Source organism: Glossina fuscipes, unplaced genomic scaffold, assembly GCF_014805625.2.
Source record: "Glossina fuscipes isolate IAEA_lab_2018 unplaced genomic scaffold, Yale_Gfus_2 27, whole genome shotgun sequence".
Classification (NCBI taxonomy): domain Eukaryota; kingdom Metazoa; phylum Arthropoda; class Insecta; order Diptera; family Glossinidae; genus Glossina; species Glossina fuscipes.
This window is the reverse complement of record NW_023998422.1, coordinates 9804126-9821015: the sequence shown is the minus strand read 5'-3', so window position 1 is coordinate 9821015 and position 16890 is coordinate 9804126. Positions and strand designations below refer to the sequence as shown.

Genomic DNA, 16890 nt, shown 5'->3' with positions numbered 1-16890 from the left:
ACCATGTAGCGTGGTGAAGGTGTAAGCAGCACTGTTTTCTTGCAATGCAATTATGTAGGTAAGCATCCTTAAAGGCCGACAGACGTTTTTCATGCTTTTAAAATACCTGCCATGGAAATGCATGCACATGTTACAAGCCTAAGAGAATATTGTTGGACCCATTCTTATGAAAGCATTTCAACCGATCCATATACGTGATCAAAAAAACTACAAGCAAGTCTTGAAAGCTTAATTGACTCAAATGAAACATTTCTCTTAGACTACTTTAATTGATTGCAAAGAAATATTCTGTTCGGACAGTCTCTGCTATTAATAAAAGAAACGCATACAACTTGTTGGGCAAACTATATTTCGTTATCTCCGAAGTAGGATTGCAACATCACTACACAAACATTCAACCCATTTATTTTCATTCACTTTTCGCTGGCCGATGGAAATATGGACTTTAATCCTCTAGAAAATTTTGTCTTTTACTTTGTTCCAACGAGCACTCCCGCGAAGGCGATAGTCATATTAAGGAAGTACCACGATTTTTTCCGTCTTATCCATTTTGCTTCAAAACTATTGCAGAGTTAGAGCTTTGTACGAGGGTTGATTGGTGATGCTGTGCAAAAAGATGGGTGAGAATGTTACAAGAATCCAAGAACTTTTCAAAACTTAGGATATATAGGAGATATATCCGGATCTCCATCCTTTTAAATATTTCCGTCTCTTTATTGTTGTTTTCTGTTGAAGATCAATTATATGATAGGCCCATGCGTCGCTGAACGATTCCTTCGATTCTTTACGATTCGCAAATCTTTGCCAACGGTTGCAAACAATTAGATAAACATAATCGCTGAGTACCCTGGAAATAGATTAACAGTAACGGGTATTTTAACTACACTTTGTGTTTGAAATCCGCGCAGCAACACCTTGATGTATTACAAACTTCGAGAAGAAAAACAAATGTCTTCAAAATTATAAGTTTCTACTCTACATAGTATTCATGAATATACTATTGCGTAGCACGCAAACTCCGCTTGCCAGCCCAAACGATTGAGAAGAAGTATTACGTGACTGTTATGCTTCCTGTCCGTGAAGTTATTTCCCCCCGAAGTGTGAGCGAACGATTCATTTTCTCACAATGTATCGATTCTTCGAAACTTTTTCATTAGAAATTCAACCCGCATAGATTCACAATCGGCCTATTGCCCTAACTTCTGGCTAAAACTTAAAAAAACTTCCACAACCTTATCGAAAGTTGCAGTTCCGCAGAGGAAAGCACGAGCATATATATCTCCAAATACAAACTTAATAATTTCAACGAGTGCAGGCACACGTGTAAGTTAACAAAGTCATCTTCGTTTTACAGATAAAAGCATGGCCAGCGCCATATTGAAATGTCTTAAGAGATATTCGAAATTTATCGGAAGACAAACTTATAAATAGTTGCAGTATGCATTAAATCACTATGGTGTACGCCCCATAACATTCTTGCACTTGTTCTTTTCTCTTCGCTTAAGATCCGTTACAAATTGCAATTGCATTATATATATATATGTATAATGAACATCTCGCATGCAAGTTATTGCTTCAATGTTAATGATTCTTACTTATATAACAAGATGTGCTTAACTACTATTCGATGTAATTTGTTCATAAATTACAGTACACACACACACACACACACACACAAACACAAACACACACACAAACACATATATATATATATATATATATATATATAAATGTAAATAAAATGTCTTCACTCCCCTGTGGGTTTTTTTTATTTGTTGCTGAATAAATCTTTGAAATCAAGTTACATATATAATTGTATGAATGCATTTTAATATATATGCAAAGAAGTAATGTAAAGACATTGCTAGGCTTCTTTATATATGTATATATGTGCATTACTTATGTTATATGCACTTGTTCGTAACATTAACTTAAGAGAAGAAGAAAAATTCCTATTGGTTGGAAGATCTATACAATTAATTAACAACAATTTGTTAACATTTGCAACTAATCGCCATTAAAATTGTAAAATTAATAAAAGAAAAATTAGAAAAAAAAAAAAGAAATAAATAAAAATGAGAAAAAAAAAAAGATGTGGCGTGAATGCTATTATAATACAAAATGGAATTCAACTTTGGAGGATTGGTCGATCGACACACAACAAAGAATCGAGCAAATTGCTAAAACATGAAATGCTACGAGCTGTGTGGGTGACGATTACTTATTTTAAGGTAAGATTATCCAACTTTTTACAGGTTTTTGATTAAATTGCGATTTTTTTTTTTTTTTTTTTTTTTGAAATCGGTTTTTGGAATCCAAGTTTAAAAATTAAATTTTAAACTTGATTCAAATATATATGCACAGACAGTCTAGGCTGTATAATTTCGTTTTTATTTTTTTTTTTTTTTTTTTTTTTTAAACAATTTGCTTTTACATTATGTATGACTAACCTTTCGGCTGTGCATTACTCACTAATGACACATAATTAACTATAGAAGATGATCTTTTTTAATAAAATAAATTAGGTGTTAATGTTAATGAATGCAAAGCAAAGTGTAGCCACTAAATCATACCCGATTCTTAATTATTCTTACACGTTTTTTTCTGGAATTTTCAAAGCAATCATGCATCGAAGTGAGTTGCATTCCGCCCTATGATTATTATTCAATTCCGATTATTGAATACTTTCACAGATATATATTTTCGGTGTCGAAAGCCGTGTAGTAGTTAATCAGCGTACATCAAAAATAGTAGGAAATTCTGCTCATACACTTTGGCGAGTTCACGGCACTTTTGTGAAATGTTTCTTTACAATTCCAACTGCTCATTAGTGCTCAAACTAAGAGGATAATTTGTAGAAAGTTGTCCATTCATTAGTTCGAAGAATGGCTTGCTAAAAGGCCAAACCATTCGATTAGAAGTCTATATTCTTCATCACTTTTCACTTCGTTTGCAAGCTGAGCGTTACTCTAAAAATATGTAAAGCATCTATAGATAAAGAATATATGTTTGATGGCCGCGAGAAACGACTCACATATTTTAGCTTTCAAAAAATCAGTCATTCGTTCAGACTTTGTGCTTTACAAAATTGCTCTCGAATGTATTTTAAATGTAATATTTACCTTTCTGCCGCTCAGTACTTGTCAAAGCAGCTTTGTCTCCAAAAAACGGATATTCAAATATTCATTTTTTACTGCCTTCCTGGCGTTGGCTCTTACTGCGGATATGAATCCGGTTCCGGCTCAACTGATTCGTGGTCGTTGGTGATGTACACTCTCTGTAAGCTTTTTCCTTGTTTCGCCCATTTCTTCTCTCCACATTTCAATTCAATCAACAAAAAAGCTGAGATGGACAAAGCAAGTGGAAGACGTTCACTGAATCAGTTTGCAAACGAACTCACAATAAAGGCAAACGAGATTGAAAAAATTCCATAAAAAATTAGCTTACAAGAGACGAAGGGTTTCACTAAATCAATACATAAAAAAGATCATAGCAGACGAAGAAACTAAAAGGCCTTCTATAAACCTATAAACAACCTCATCATGCACATAGAAGCTGGGAAAAGTTGATAAAAATAAAAGCAAAATAGACGAAAGAACTGAAAAGAGTTCACTAAATCAGTCACGAAATGACTTATAGGCAAACAAGACGAAGAAAACTTATTTCAATAAGCTTAAAATATATCTGGATCAGAAATTTACAACAGATATAAATTTAAGATTTGAACATATTTGAAGCAATCAAATCTTAAACGTCTGTCTAAGCGATCTAATGATCGTCTTAGTAATATTCCTGCACACTTCTGTTTCTACTCAATCATCTACGGCAAGCAACTCATCCATTTGTCTACTCTGAAAGTCTTGAAATAGAAAACTGAAGGTTGATCTATATAATCGTGATTCCACTCAGTTAAAGTTTAAATACGGAATGATTCATTTGTAGCCTCTGCGTGGCTTCATCTATTTAGGAAAATTTCAAAGCATTTAAAAAGAAAGGATTAGAAGAACTCATTCATACCACAGGCTCTTACGTTTATTGATTGCGTTCGCTTTCACGGTAATCGAAAAGAACCAAATAATTCCCCGCAATTCTTAATTGATTTTTGTTCGGGATTTGGACTAAAGTTTTTTCACCAACTAAATAATTAAAAAGCAATTTTGAATAAACACCAATCACTGCTGATATGGATGACAACAATTTCGAAATTTTGATGTTTCCTTAGCCTCTTTATAAATTTGAAAAAGTTTAAGGAGCCGACCACATGCCTTTTACAAACTCATGATGACTTCATATGAATTATGTTTCAGCTTTCGTTTCCCGAGTGTGGGATTTTCAAACCCCGAGAACATATAATACCGGGATTTTGGTATAGAAAATACACGGAATGTGGAATTTTGATATGAAAAAGATAAAAAAATGTTTTATTTAATCTATGGCCATCGTGTTTGATAATTTTGTGAAAGACAAGCGAAAAGAAACTGTTGCTCTCGCGAGGCATTTCCGTGAGAAGTGAAACGCTGCTCAATAAGTACGTGTTCCATCGATGACAGTAAATGATAACCGGAGTAAGTCTTTCTAGTGGAGTGCTTCCAACGGCCAGCACTTTCCAGTTGAATGCTTCCAATGTATCGCGAACCGGTTTTGCTGTACGGATCGGTGGATGCATGTCATGCACCTTCTGCTGCACTTTTCGATATTTCGCTCTCGCCTGGACAGCAAACGGTTCATATCTAACATTTACGGCCATCTACGGACAAATTCGGGTTTCATATTTACATACCGAACAAATGGACGTAGGAATGGAGAGCCATTTATTACGAAATCGATTTGGAATATTAAGTTAAATATTTTTCAAAAAACTTTTTAACAAACATTTGGGAGTGTTATAAGCAAAATGGCACGACTGTTATAGCTCTCGCTTTCAATGGTGTACGTATAAGAATTACAAAGAATGCCACAAAGTTATTGCATTTTGATTCAATACCTTTCTGACAGATTTGCATCATTTTTGTTTTTTTTTTTTTGTTGTTGTTCTTGTTTTTTTTTTTAATATTATTTTTAAACAAATGATTTCCATTAAGGTGACATTAATTGAATTGTTAAGTATTCTCGATAGATCAGATCATGATGATAATGCATTACATACATTAAGCCAGCCAGCGTACCAGACAATTGAATAATGTTATTATGCTAAACAGATAAGCGAAGATTTAAGAATGAAGAGGAGACTTCTTTTTTTCTTCTTTACAATCTCCATTAATAAATGAATAAATAAATGCAGAAAAATTTGTAGTTGAAATGCAAAACATATTGCAGCGACTTAACTAATTATAGCTTTAAGAATTCTAGCAAATAAATATTTGCCTGACTTTTGCAATCTATTTATTAACACTTATTAAATAAATCTTGCACGTATTTTCAACATTAGATTATTATGATGACACCCGTCAACATTAAATTAAATGATCGACAATCGCTTCTGTACAGCGCCCCGTGCTATCAAGTATAACGTAATACTCGGTAAAATGAGCAATGAAAAAAAATGAAAAAATTTCGTGAAAAATTTCAATTTCAACATTAATTTGTAAGATTTTATACGATTACCATTTGACACACATACCCACAGTTAGCTGTTGGCTCATTGTGTGCGTGCGTTTGTATGTGTTTGTGTCAAATACATTAAGCATCGCCATCGGCAACGATACCACCAACAAGCAGGCCTGTTTGTAGAACTTGTTCACGCATCAAATGGTCAATATTTTGCAAATTTCGGTCTTGTTGATGTTTTCATAAACCCTGACATTTGAAATTTTTTAACTCCTTCGCCTTCTTTTTTTTTTTTTTTTTTCTTTTTAGGTTACGATCTGCATTTAATTTTTCCTTTCAAATTTTATTATATTAATTTCTTTGCGATTTTTATTTATTAAAATAAAGAAAAAATTATGCACAAATTAATTTTTGCTCTTTTACTGGTTTATATAAAATAAACTTCGTTGTTGCCATTGGCACATGCTTAGCATACTAAACGATAACAAAATCATATCTATTTAGAAATACCAGAAGTTTGTATAAAAGCTGATGATTTTTTGACCATTAGCAACATATTAGCATCTGTAGCGTATCAGAAGACACATCAAAAAGTCAAATTTTATATAAAATATATATATTTTAAATAAATAAATCTCTTTATATTACGCGATCCAAAATGTCGTTCAGATATGTAAGTTCGATATTCTTACGTAATTGTGTTTTATTTAGATTTATTGAAATCGTGCAAAAGTCATCGCATCGCATAAGATGTGCAGAAAAAAAGACTTGAGAAGTGCTTGTGAATAAGATGTAAGAGTATAGCAGTGTAGTGTTTTTGGTGTAAGCGAATTTGATCGTAGCTTTCAAGAAAAATATTTCGGAATATGTTTGGTTGTTGCTTCCAGTTGTAGATAAAAAAAAACATTTCGTTTCACACACTTACCGTCAATTCTACATTTTAATAATTCAGTTAGTGTAAAGCTGGCGTCCAACTCTATCATGAGATTTTTTTATAACCGATAGTTTATATAGATTACATGTAATCTAAGCATAGTCAAGTGTTCTTGCACCCTTCATAACTAAATGACGTTTGCAACACGTTTACAACGCATACAAGTAGGCATCACTGATCTCGTACGATATATTCGCTTAACCAGGGGTCCTTGGTTTACCCATGTCCGCCTATCTGCCGGCTTAAATGCTCAAAACTCCGCGTAGAACAACTAATTTGATTTGCCCTAAGCTACCACGCAGCTACAAGGCCATATTAGGTTTGTGCGGACATACGGACAACCCAGCAGAACTTGAGATAGACTCAGCTCTTCTTCTTATGCCAATCGATTTAGAATTATCGTCAGAATAACTTACTAAATCGATTTAAGCTTACATGCCCTTCTGTCCGACAAGTCGCAATTTTTGAATTATTTTAATGAAATTTGGTTCACCAACATTTTTGGACAAATGACGAACGCTTTCGAAAATGGTCCGCATCGCGTTACTTTTCGACCACTTCCGTATAAAACGTTAATTTGAAAAGTAGTTACGTGAACAGATGTAAGTGGTGCAAGGTGTTTAAAGGTGGACAATATGCCACTATAGTGTTTTTAATTGTTTTCCTTACCATTACCAAAAAGCACGAAAATTAGGTCAATCAGTTCATAAATTCGAAAAAATGCAGAAAACTACCTAATAATTTCCCCGTTCTCGTAAAATATAACTTCAAAATTGTAGAACTTTTCATTAAATAAGACCCCAGTTTCAATATCGGAATGCAGGAAAACCGCACCCATATTTTCCAAAAAAAAAAAAAAAAACTTATATACAGCGGATTATGAAAACGCAATATTCTTAGTAATAAGCGGTGCACAATAACACTTTGGTACTTATTATGTTCGCTCATACGAGCTTTTGTTTTATACTTACCCAGCATATCATCTAGATATACGTAGGTATTTATGTAGTTCGCGTCATTAGGTATAAAAAGTGTAAAGTGTATTAAGGCCTAAATTCAAGTGTAGGCGATTCTTATAAGATAATAAGATCCGAGCGCTCTTAGTCTTTGAATTTATTTCTCTAAAATTAATTATAATAATAATGACATTTGATATAAGGCGCGATATAGAAAAAACCCGTAGACTTACAATATGACATAGAATACAGGGAAAAATATAGAATGCGATTTGACATTTGAATTAGGGTTCATTAAGGGATAACGTATAGCGTGCATAAGATATGAGAAAGATGTAAAGTGCAACATAGAAGAAGACATGCGATATCGTATGAGATATGTACGATAAATGATATGATATAGAATCTGACGATGGGTACATGACATAGGATAGAATAGAGAACATGATGTAGAATAGCATTCAGGATACGATATGGGATATGATATGGGATAGAATATATACTATGCGATATACGATACTACATACGATTAGGATATGTTTTAAGAAGTGTGCGATAAATAATACATTCGACCCAATGGATAGGCGCTCTATTTTTCAATTAAAGACACCTTAATGGTATTCACTTTAGATTCAGAAATTCATATAGATTTTAATATGACTACAATGGACAAGCAAAAGGACTGGACTGGTAAATATTTGGTAGCTTTTGAGTATTAAAAAATTTTCTTACGCGCACTGTAATCTTTCAACCAAAGGCCTTGAGTGACAAAATGAGGGAATGATAAGTACTTCCAGCGAAGAATCAATGTAAAACGGTGTATCTAACATAGTGCAGCATATCCAAAACGCAACAGAAATTAGCGCTGCGAAAGGACACCCAATGTAAAATCGAAAAATTATTTGGTCAACTGAAGGATCAATGTCTTCTCAAGTCTTTTCGACTTTCGCGAATTACTTACAAGCTTAACGGTGGATAAAATTGGATTTCGATATCAATAAAAACCAATACATTGAATACACATTACAAGTCGACCCATTCGTCTTCAAGCACAACTCGCAAATATCAGGATCTTATTTGATTTGTTGATAGAACAAAAGTGCAAATACGGTTAACAAAGTCGATCTTTTGTCTTCAATTTCTTAAGATGGCCAGAATGATTTTAGTATCGTAATCGCGCCTTTCAGATCATAATTGAACCTACCGCAGCACGATTTGTGCTCAGTTGAGCTCAGTTCAGTTCAGTTTCTCTTTCTTAGAAAAAAGTCTTTCGATATGAAAATAACTTGACATAAACGTAGTCTTAGTAACCTTGATGTGACTGAAAGCCAGGTATTTTCTTATGATTTCCTTCTTTTTTTTTTTTAGTTAATTCTCTTGACACTTGCAACTGCCATTGTCCACGCTGCCCCAGCAAAGGAACAGGAAGAAGAATTCGAAGTTGTACCAATTGTCAGATCCGAAGTGAATAAAAACGAAGATGGCAGCTATCATTTATCTTATGAAACTGGTGACGGTACGTCGCGTGATGAGAAAGCCACCCTAGTTGATGTCGGTACCGAAGATGAAGCTCTTGAAGTGAAGGGTTCCTATAAATATATAAACGATAAAGGTGAAGAAGTTGAAGTGTTTTATACAGCCGGTGTTAACGGTTTTGTACCGTATGGAGAATCAATTAATGCTGAAATAAGCGCTGTAGCCGAAGCTGCCAAAGATTTACCTAGAGACGAGCCAGAGAAGGATAGGAAACATTAAGTAATGTTAGGAATTAAACTTTTTTGAATTATGTTAAAAATCAAAAAAAAAAAAAAACGAAAACAACTAGAATTAAATTATAAATAATAATTTTATATGTGTATATAAATTATCTTATAAAAATATATAGACCGGCGTGTAAATAGATGAAAGCCAGGAAGAATTGAATAAAAAAAGAAATCTTAAAAAATCGTATACAAAAAAATCCTCTGTCTTCCAATAATTGAAAGAATTTCAAGATGTTTTTTTTCTTTCCTCTATGATATGTTTTTAATTACAGAGTTTGGCGAGTAAGTTAAATGATTTATTACTTGATAAATTGCTATAATAATAATAAAAAGTGGTAGCAAAAAGAACGGAATTTCCTGTAATAAGATTCTAAAGGTAGTAGATATCACGTCATATATTATTGCCTTCGACAAACTCACGAATTAATTTTGACGTTTTAATTTATCGCTAATGGAGTTGTTTTTTAAATCGACAGCGCCAAAAAAATATTTAAATGAATTCAATTTATGGCAGTTCCGCTCGTCTGGCAATCACTAAATTGCCGTAAAACGTTTAGTCCGAAAAAAGAAAAAACCAGATTCATTTAATACTGGTTTTCAAAATATTTATATAAACACGATTATATATATATATATATATATATATATATATATTTATTAATGGTTTTTTAATTTCAATTTTTTTTCTTTCGTTTTCTTTTTTATTTTTAAGCTTACAAAATAAAGTTTTGAAACTAATTGATTGCCTCGAGCCTTGGCATGTACATGGACCTTAAAGAGACGCTACTTGTTGCTTAGAATTTTTAATAAGAAAACAAAAACGCTTCGCATGATATCAGGACCACTTTTTCACCCAATTACAAATCGAATCATGATTTCTACAAGGCTCTACTAGGATCATAGGACGGCATATAGATGTCACCACAACTTTTTTAAAGAAATGCGTCGAACTTTATTGACATTAGTTTAGTCCTTTTAGTGACGTTACTTTTTTCGGCCGCCTTGATCTGTTTTGCCGACTTTACTCTGAAGCGTAGTGATAAATCCGTTTTTTATATACGTTGTCATATGTCTTAGCGCTACACTTAACAAAGCAAAGAAACCCAAAAGCTGTAGTATTTTTAACCGCGGAACACAAGATAAATCCAAATGTCAGCGAACTGCAAACGTTTGTTGTCCTAAGAAAATGTAAACATCAAAAGTTAGCATCATATAAGTTCATTATCCTCAATGGTTAATAGGTTATCTAACGCATTTGTTGGGTAAGCAAAAATTCGAGAATAAACTAAAGCCCATAGCCTTCGATTTTTAAGATTTCTTCTATCATGTACCGAATTGCGACCTATGTTGAGAATTGAGATGGATTCGCAATGATTCGCTAGACAAGCAGATCATTTTCGATTTTTGTTCCCACAAAAAATGTATTTCTTTTCTAAATAAAGAGAAACACTATGCCAAACCTACCAGCAAAATATCGTTTAACCTTTAAAGATAACGGCTACTTTTTCCCTCTCTAAAACAAAATACTTTAGGTCATGATTACTGTAGTGCAAAAATATTGGAATTTTAAAAGTTCGCCGTCTAAAACTTTCCTAACTTATAACAAAGTTGCATTTCTCGAGTGTTACTTTAAATTCTCCTAGTCTAGTCCAAGGTCAAGGGAAGGAGACATTAAGTTGCAGTATGGTGACCCTGACTCTCCCGTTGTCTCATCTTTGTTTATATAACTTTTTTTCTTCTTTCCTTTATTAATTTTGTTTTTATTTTTATTTTATAGTTACTTTACGTACTTTTAAACAAATATTATAACAATTAAACTAGATATGCATACCATAATATCGTGCAAGAGTAGAAAATTTATTTTTAAATAAAGCTACGACAACAATTAAATTACATATGTATATCATAATTTCGTACAAGAAATTAAAGAGACATGCATTTTTATTATTAAAATATATTTAAAGCAACGAAATAATTTCTAGAACTTGTAATGTGAACACATGGGCGGAGGTTTTCACTTCAGTGTACCTTAGCCAGGCTAGCTCAGGCCACGTACTACTACACTTGCACTAATTAATAAGACGTTGTTGTATCTCATGTTCGTCTGCTATTTAGTCTTTCCGTTTTCTCTTCCATTTCTACCCATTTAGTCTATTATTCCATCAGTCTGTTTGTGTATTAGCCCGTCCGTTATGTTGCCGTCATGTCACTTATTGCGCTTCTTTTCCCCCTACTTCACATTACACATCTTACACCAAAACGTAGGACTAGGGAAAATGTAGAATCTGATTTTGTTCTGAATTGATTCCAGCGTTCAGTCCATCGAAATATGTTTGCCAATATGTGTAATCTACTGAATATTCTTGCGAAACAATATCAATAATAAGAAAAGAAGCTAGAAATGTATATCATATTCCCGTACAAGAAAAAAATGAAAATGTTAGCTAAATTTTTTCGAAAGCAGAGAATTTTAAAACAATCTTATCGCTTTTAATGACCTACAATAAGCTAAGAGGCAATCTAAGCGAAGCAATCAATCTATTAAACTAAATATGTATAGCATATATTCGTACAAAAACAAATAAAATTGTAGACTACGTTTTTGAAGGCATGAAATTTTGCAAGTATTCCTACGTAATCTGAAATGATATTCCAGCTGGAAGACACCAGCAATGATTAAAACGAATTTCTCCGCAAACTTCTGATTTGCATAGACGTCCTACTGAATTCCATTACTAAAATTTTTTAAAATTTTTTCCGCAATTTCATTTTCAATTCATATTAATTAGATCACCTATAAAATTGATATGGGGTGGACGAATCGTAATTTATAAGGTGTCGTTATTACCTTTGGAAAGTCTTATCAGAGAGATTTGCATAAGCAAATTAAGCTTATCTCAGTAGGAACACCTAAAAAACATGTTCGCCTTCAAAACATTGCCCAAATAGTATGTAAACAATAAATTTATGTATATTCGTATACATATAAATGTGTTTATTAACATTTATCTGAACAAAAACATATTAGACTGGTTCTTGAAATGCTAAAATGCTGTGACATGGAAATTACTTTTCTTTTTTTTTTTTTTTGAATTAACTAACTACTCAGGGGATGTCTCCTATGCGTGCGAGCTCGATGGCAATCAGAATGGGTTATAGATAGAGAGTGATGGAAAGAGAGAACGTCTAACTTAAAAGCGGAACTTTGAGGCACTTTGAGAAAAATCGTTGCTGGTAGAATGTTCCACAGGCCATCCGTGTCATTTTTAATAATGTTTGTGGGCATACCTCCTCTATTTCTATAAAACACTTTCCCTGGATGCACGTACACTTATGCACCGCACAACTCGCATTACGCCGATGTTAAAGTTTTCGACAAGCTCTCGTCAACCTTTTTTGTTTTATTTCATCAGCCAAAACAACCTATAGACTTTGACTACTCTAAAGAGAGAGGCCCTTGCGTATGAAATCAAAATTCTTCCATAAAATTATTTAGCAAATACATATACATAACCTACTTTTTAACATAGATATCAAAGGTGTGTAACGTATTTTCACTGAATGCTTTCTTCAGACGACATGCATGCGTGTTATGTTTGATATCAAATAGATCGAATAACTGCATTCCAAAGTTTTTCGAACAACATCGAATTGTCAAGTAAATAGTTTACTAAACACCACCTTAATATCTAATTCATCAAGATGAGCCTAAGATTGTTCAACTGCTTTTAAAGCTTCAATCTATACTTAGGCAAGTAAATACTCTTCTTCTTCTAATGAAACAACATTTTAAGCAACAATTTTTGTCTTTTTTTTCTCTCTTTGTTACTATAATTTAATAAAAAACAAAAATTCATTTATGGAGTACCTAAGGCACGCATGCGTTATGTGTTTGATTTCAAATAAAATGAGTCATTGTTAACTAAGGCGTTTTGTATATGAATCGTGTACATAAAATTTTGAAAAAAAAAATTCAAAAAAAAAAAAGATGAATTCTTTTAATCTTTCCTTTTTTTACGCAGATGTTGATTTGTATGAACATTGGGTGTTGATATTCATTTCGGTATAAAAGTGTCAACTTATTCGAATTGAACATTAAACTCAGTTAAGCATCGACTGCCAACAAGTTTAGACGAATTACTTATAAAATGTTGAAAATTGTAAGTTTTCTCTAACTAGATGTTACGATATTATTACAAAATGAAAAAAAAAAAAAAAAAATTACAAAATTTAATTAAAAATTTACAAAAATTTATTTTTGTTTAAGATTTGCTTTATGGTCTTTGCCGCATCAACGGCTTATGCTGCCAGTTTCGGTAATGCGTTGCAATCAACGACAGAAAAACATGAAGTCATACCGTTACTGAATTATGAACGTGTCAGTAATCCAGACGGCTCGTTTAGTTTCAGCTATGAAGGTGGCGACAATACGCATCGTGAGGAAACTGCTCACGTTGTAGATGCTGGCACAGATGATGAAGCTCTAGAAGTGTCTGGCTCTTATCGCTATGTCGATGATCAGGGTCAAGTGGTAGAAGTCCACTACACAGCCGGTAAAAATGGTTTTGTACCGATAGGTACAAATATACTTTCGGAAATTTCCGCAGCTGCTAAAGCAGCCGCTGAACGTGCCGAAGTTTTCGAAGCGGACGAACATTACAAACAAAATTATAAAAATTACAAAAACTAAGAACATGATGCCATAGGTCCAGTTGTCTCAGTCGTATTTGTTGTAAACTTGTAACGAGAATACGGTGGTAACTTAATACTCAGGAAATGTCCACAAAGTTATTGTTATAAATTAAGTTGTTTTGAATAAAATCGTACCCATAACTTGATCGCATCCTATTAATCTTAGGGGAAGAAAATTTGCTTTTATAAGGTACGGATTAGTACGTCTTAAGACAAATTGTGACAACACGTGTTCGTTAATTTAAAAAAAAAAGTAGCCATGTACATGCATTCGTTGCCTTGTTCGTGAATATGGTTTACGTTTCATATAAAATCTAAGACTATCTACTTATAAATCTACCTGTAAGTAAATTAATTATTTTTAAGCATTTGCTGCACCGTCACTGTGCGAGCACTGCTTACATTTCAAAAAAGAGCAAAGCGTAAAAATAAAACACAAATGCTTTCCTACCTTAAATAGTGTCAAGCGTTTGTCGCCTCATCACGTTGTTCGTAAATATGGTTTACATTTCATCGCATATGTAAAGTTAAAAGGGCATAAATCTCTCCGTTAAATATTTTCAAGTATTTATCACATTATCATCTTGTTCGTAAATATGGTTTACAAATCATAAGAAATGTGAGATCAACAGGCTAAAAGTTTAATTTCTTTGATTATATTTTCAAGCATTTTGTCGCATTATAATCTATGAAATATGGAGACTGAAAATCTAAATGAAATATTTACAAATATTTACCGCGTCATTGTTAATACGAACTTTGGTCGTAAATAAGGTTTGCAGTTAAGAAGAGTTATGCAGAATTCTTTTTGCATTTACATCTTGATTAATGGTTGGTAGGCGTAAAATAAATAAAAATAAACATAAAAATGAATAAATGACAATTTCAAATTACAGACATTAGCACTTAAACGGCTTTAAAAAATATATGTATAAAATTATTGTTGAAGAGAAAATGCAATAAATTGCTTTTAGTAATAATGACTGCACTTCAGAGGTAAAGCCATTCAAATCAATTACGCCCTTTTATATTTGGGTTGTACTGAAAAGGAAAAGAAATCTATCAAAATAAACGATATTTTCGAACAGGTTGAATAATACAAATAGGTGCGTTGATAACTGGTCAGTGATTTCTATAACTATTCCTTACTCGCTTAAGCCGTCAGATAAGTTTAATAGCATGTCACCGAACATTGAAATGAGACTAAGAAAGTGGTGCTGACTGGGCATTGAAGCAGAGTTATCGTCGAGTTCAGAACATTCACATTTTGCCATCAGGTTATTGACAGTTACCCCTTTATTTTCTCGGTACACTTTTCGTAATACAAAGTCAACAGCAACTTAGAGATTTGCGAAGCAGTGAGCTATAAAATGCTACAAACCGTTAAATTTGCCATTTTCAACGCCCAGTGATGTTTTATTAAATGAAAATAGTGAAAAAAAAATACAAAGTTGATTGACATTTCCATGATAACTTGAGGGCTTTAATTAGCTGTATATTAAGGAAAAACTATTCCCTAGTTTCAATCAAAGCAAGTCTTCCGAGCGTGGCACAAAAGCGTCACCATAAGCGAATCTTAAGCAACCATTTAAACTCCTTAGGCATATGCACCTGCTTTCGTTGGAATCAAGAGACGCTAAAGTGTGTATGGAATACCTCTTGTTACTTTCATTTTTTTTGTTTTCCATTGCAATTCGATTTAGTGTCTTTGCTGCGATGTTGTCGTTAAGACAAGTGATCGACCGCGTCTTTGAAAGCTTTACTAATTATTTACTTTATAGTTAAACTCGCGATTATTGGATTTTCTTTTCATAATCTTACAAAGCATGACTCAACATTCTTTTCAATAAATAAAGAATAACTAAAAACACTTGAAAATATCTTTAATTTAACACTTAACACTTCAAAATATTTTTATTTTAATTTTATTATTTTAACGGTTCCGTCGCCCTTTTACTTATTGAACTAAAAACCCTACGGCTTGTATTTGCTTTAATGGATATGCAAAATATTTTTAATCTGCTATAAAACGTTGTCGAAGGTTAAAGATGTTAAAAACATGCCCGAAGCATTTCAAACTATTTAAGATGTAAAAAACAACTGTCAAGAATTTTTCGCATTCCATGTCTAGTTAAACACGATGGCATCCGTAGGCGTACTTTTACGATAAATCGAATCAATTCAATATTTCCTACAAGTGATTTCAGCAAGTTGACGGTCGCATTATGCCATGTAGTTGAGGAACGACGAATCGACAACCAGTTCAGTTACGTAACTCATATATTCTTTCTTTGCTGCCCAGAAACGCTCATTTTCAATATGATCTGCTAAAGGTGCCAGCTTGAGACGCTACGAAAAAGATTTAATTACTCTATTGACCAACTGACCAAAATATATATCATTAAGTATATCCTACACTAGTTATGTTAAGCTTGTGCAGATGTGTGCAATACCAAGAGGAAATTGAAATGGACCCACTTCTTATTATACCTGCCGACTTGGAATCTTTTTCTGCATCGATCTTAGAATTTCTGTCTGTGTGTCTGTGCTGCCCGCCTGCGTTTTTATGTTTTAATGAAACGTGTTACACCGACATGTTGTGGCCCAAGGACAAACGCTATCGAAAATGTTTCGGAATGGGACCACTTTTTCGACCCCTTCCCATAAAAAGCCTTATTTTTCAATATCGTTATATGAATAATTGTAAGGTGATGTAGGATGTTTAACGGTGAACCGTGGTCCACGATACTGTTCTTACTGGGTATGGGATGTAGAGTGTATTGCGAAAGTGTTTCTTACCTATTCAAGATGCTATGACTATTTAGTGTAGTTTTTAAACTTAATACACATTTATATGCATATCAGGCGATGATGATCACGATGATATTCTGACATCTCGGTTAATGTAGAAGCTCCGCTTACTGAATATTTGGTTAATTTATAAGCGAAAAATGAACAAAAGCTGTTGAAGAACACCGTCGACCAACAACAACAACAA

At 33.1% G+C, this 16890-nt stretch overlaps 2 protein-coding genes across 2 annotated transcripts; both read left to right on the top strand.

Annotated features, from left to right (window-relative positions):
- Nucleotides 1-6098: 6098 nt before the first annotated feature.
- On the top strand, nucleotides 6099-9397 carry LOC119635884 (larval cuticle protein 65Ag1-like). Its single transcript, XM_038030906.1, has 2 exons — nucleotides 6099-6220; nucleotides 8806-9397. The coding sequence occupies exons 1-2, from the start codon at nucleotides 6206-6208 to the stop codon at nucleotides 9190-9192; spliced, it is 402 nt and encodes a 133-aa protein (XP_037886834.1). The 5' UTR covers nucleotides 6099-6205; the 3' UTR covers nucleotides 9193-9397.
- Nucleotides 9398-13270: 3873 nt separating this feature from the next.
- Nucleotides 13271-14326, top strand: LOC119635996 (endocuticle structural glycoprotein SgAbd-9-like). Its single transcript, XM_038031062.1, has 2 exons — nucleotides 13271-13360; nucleotides 13468-14326. Exons 1-2 carry the CDS (start codon nucleotides 13349-13351, stop codon nucleotides 13888-13890), a joined length of 435 nt encoding a protein of 144 aa, XP_037886990.1. The 5' UTR covers nucleotides 13271-13348; the 3' UTR covers nucleotides 13891-14326.
- The last annotated feature ends 2564 nt before the right edge of the window (nucleotides 14327-16890 follow it).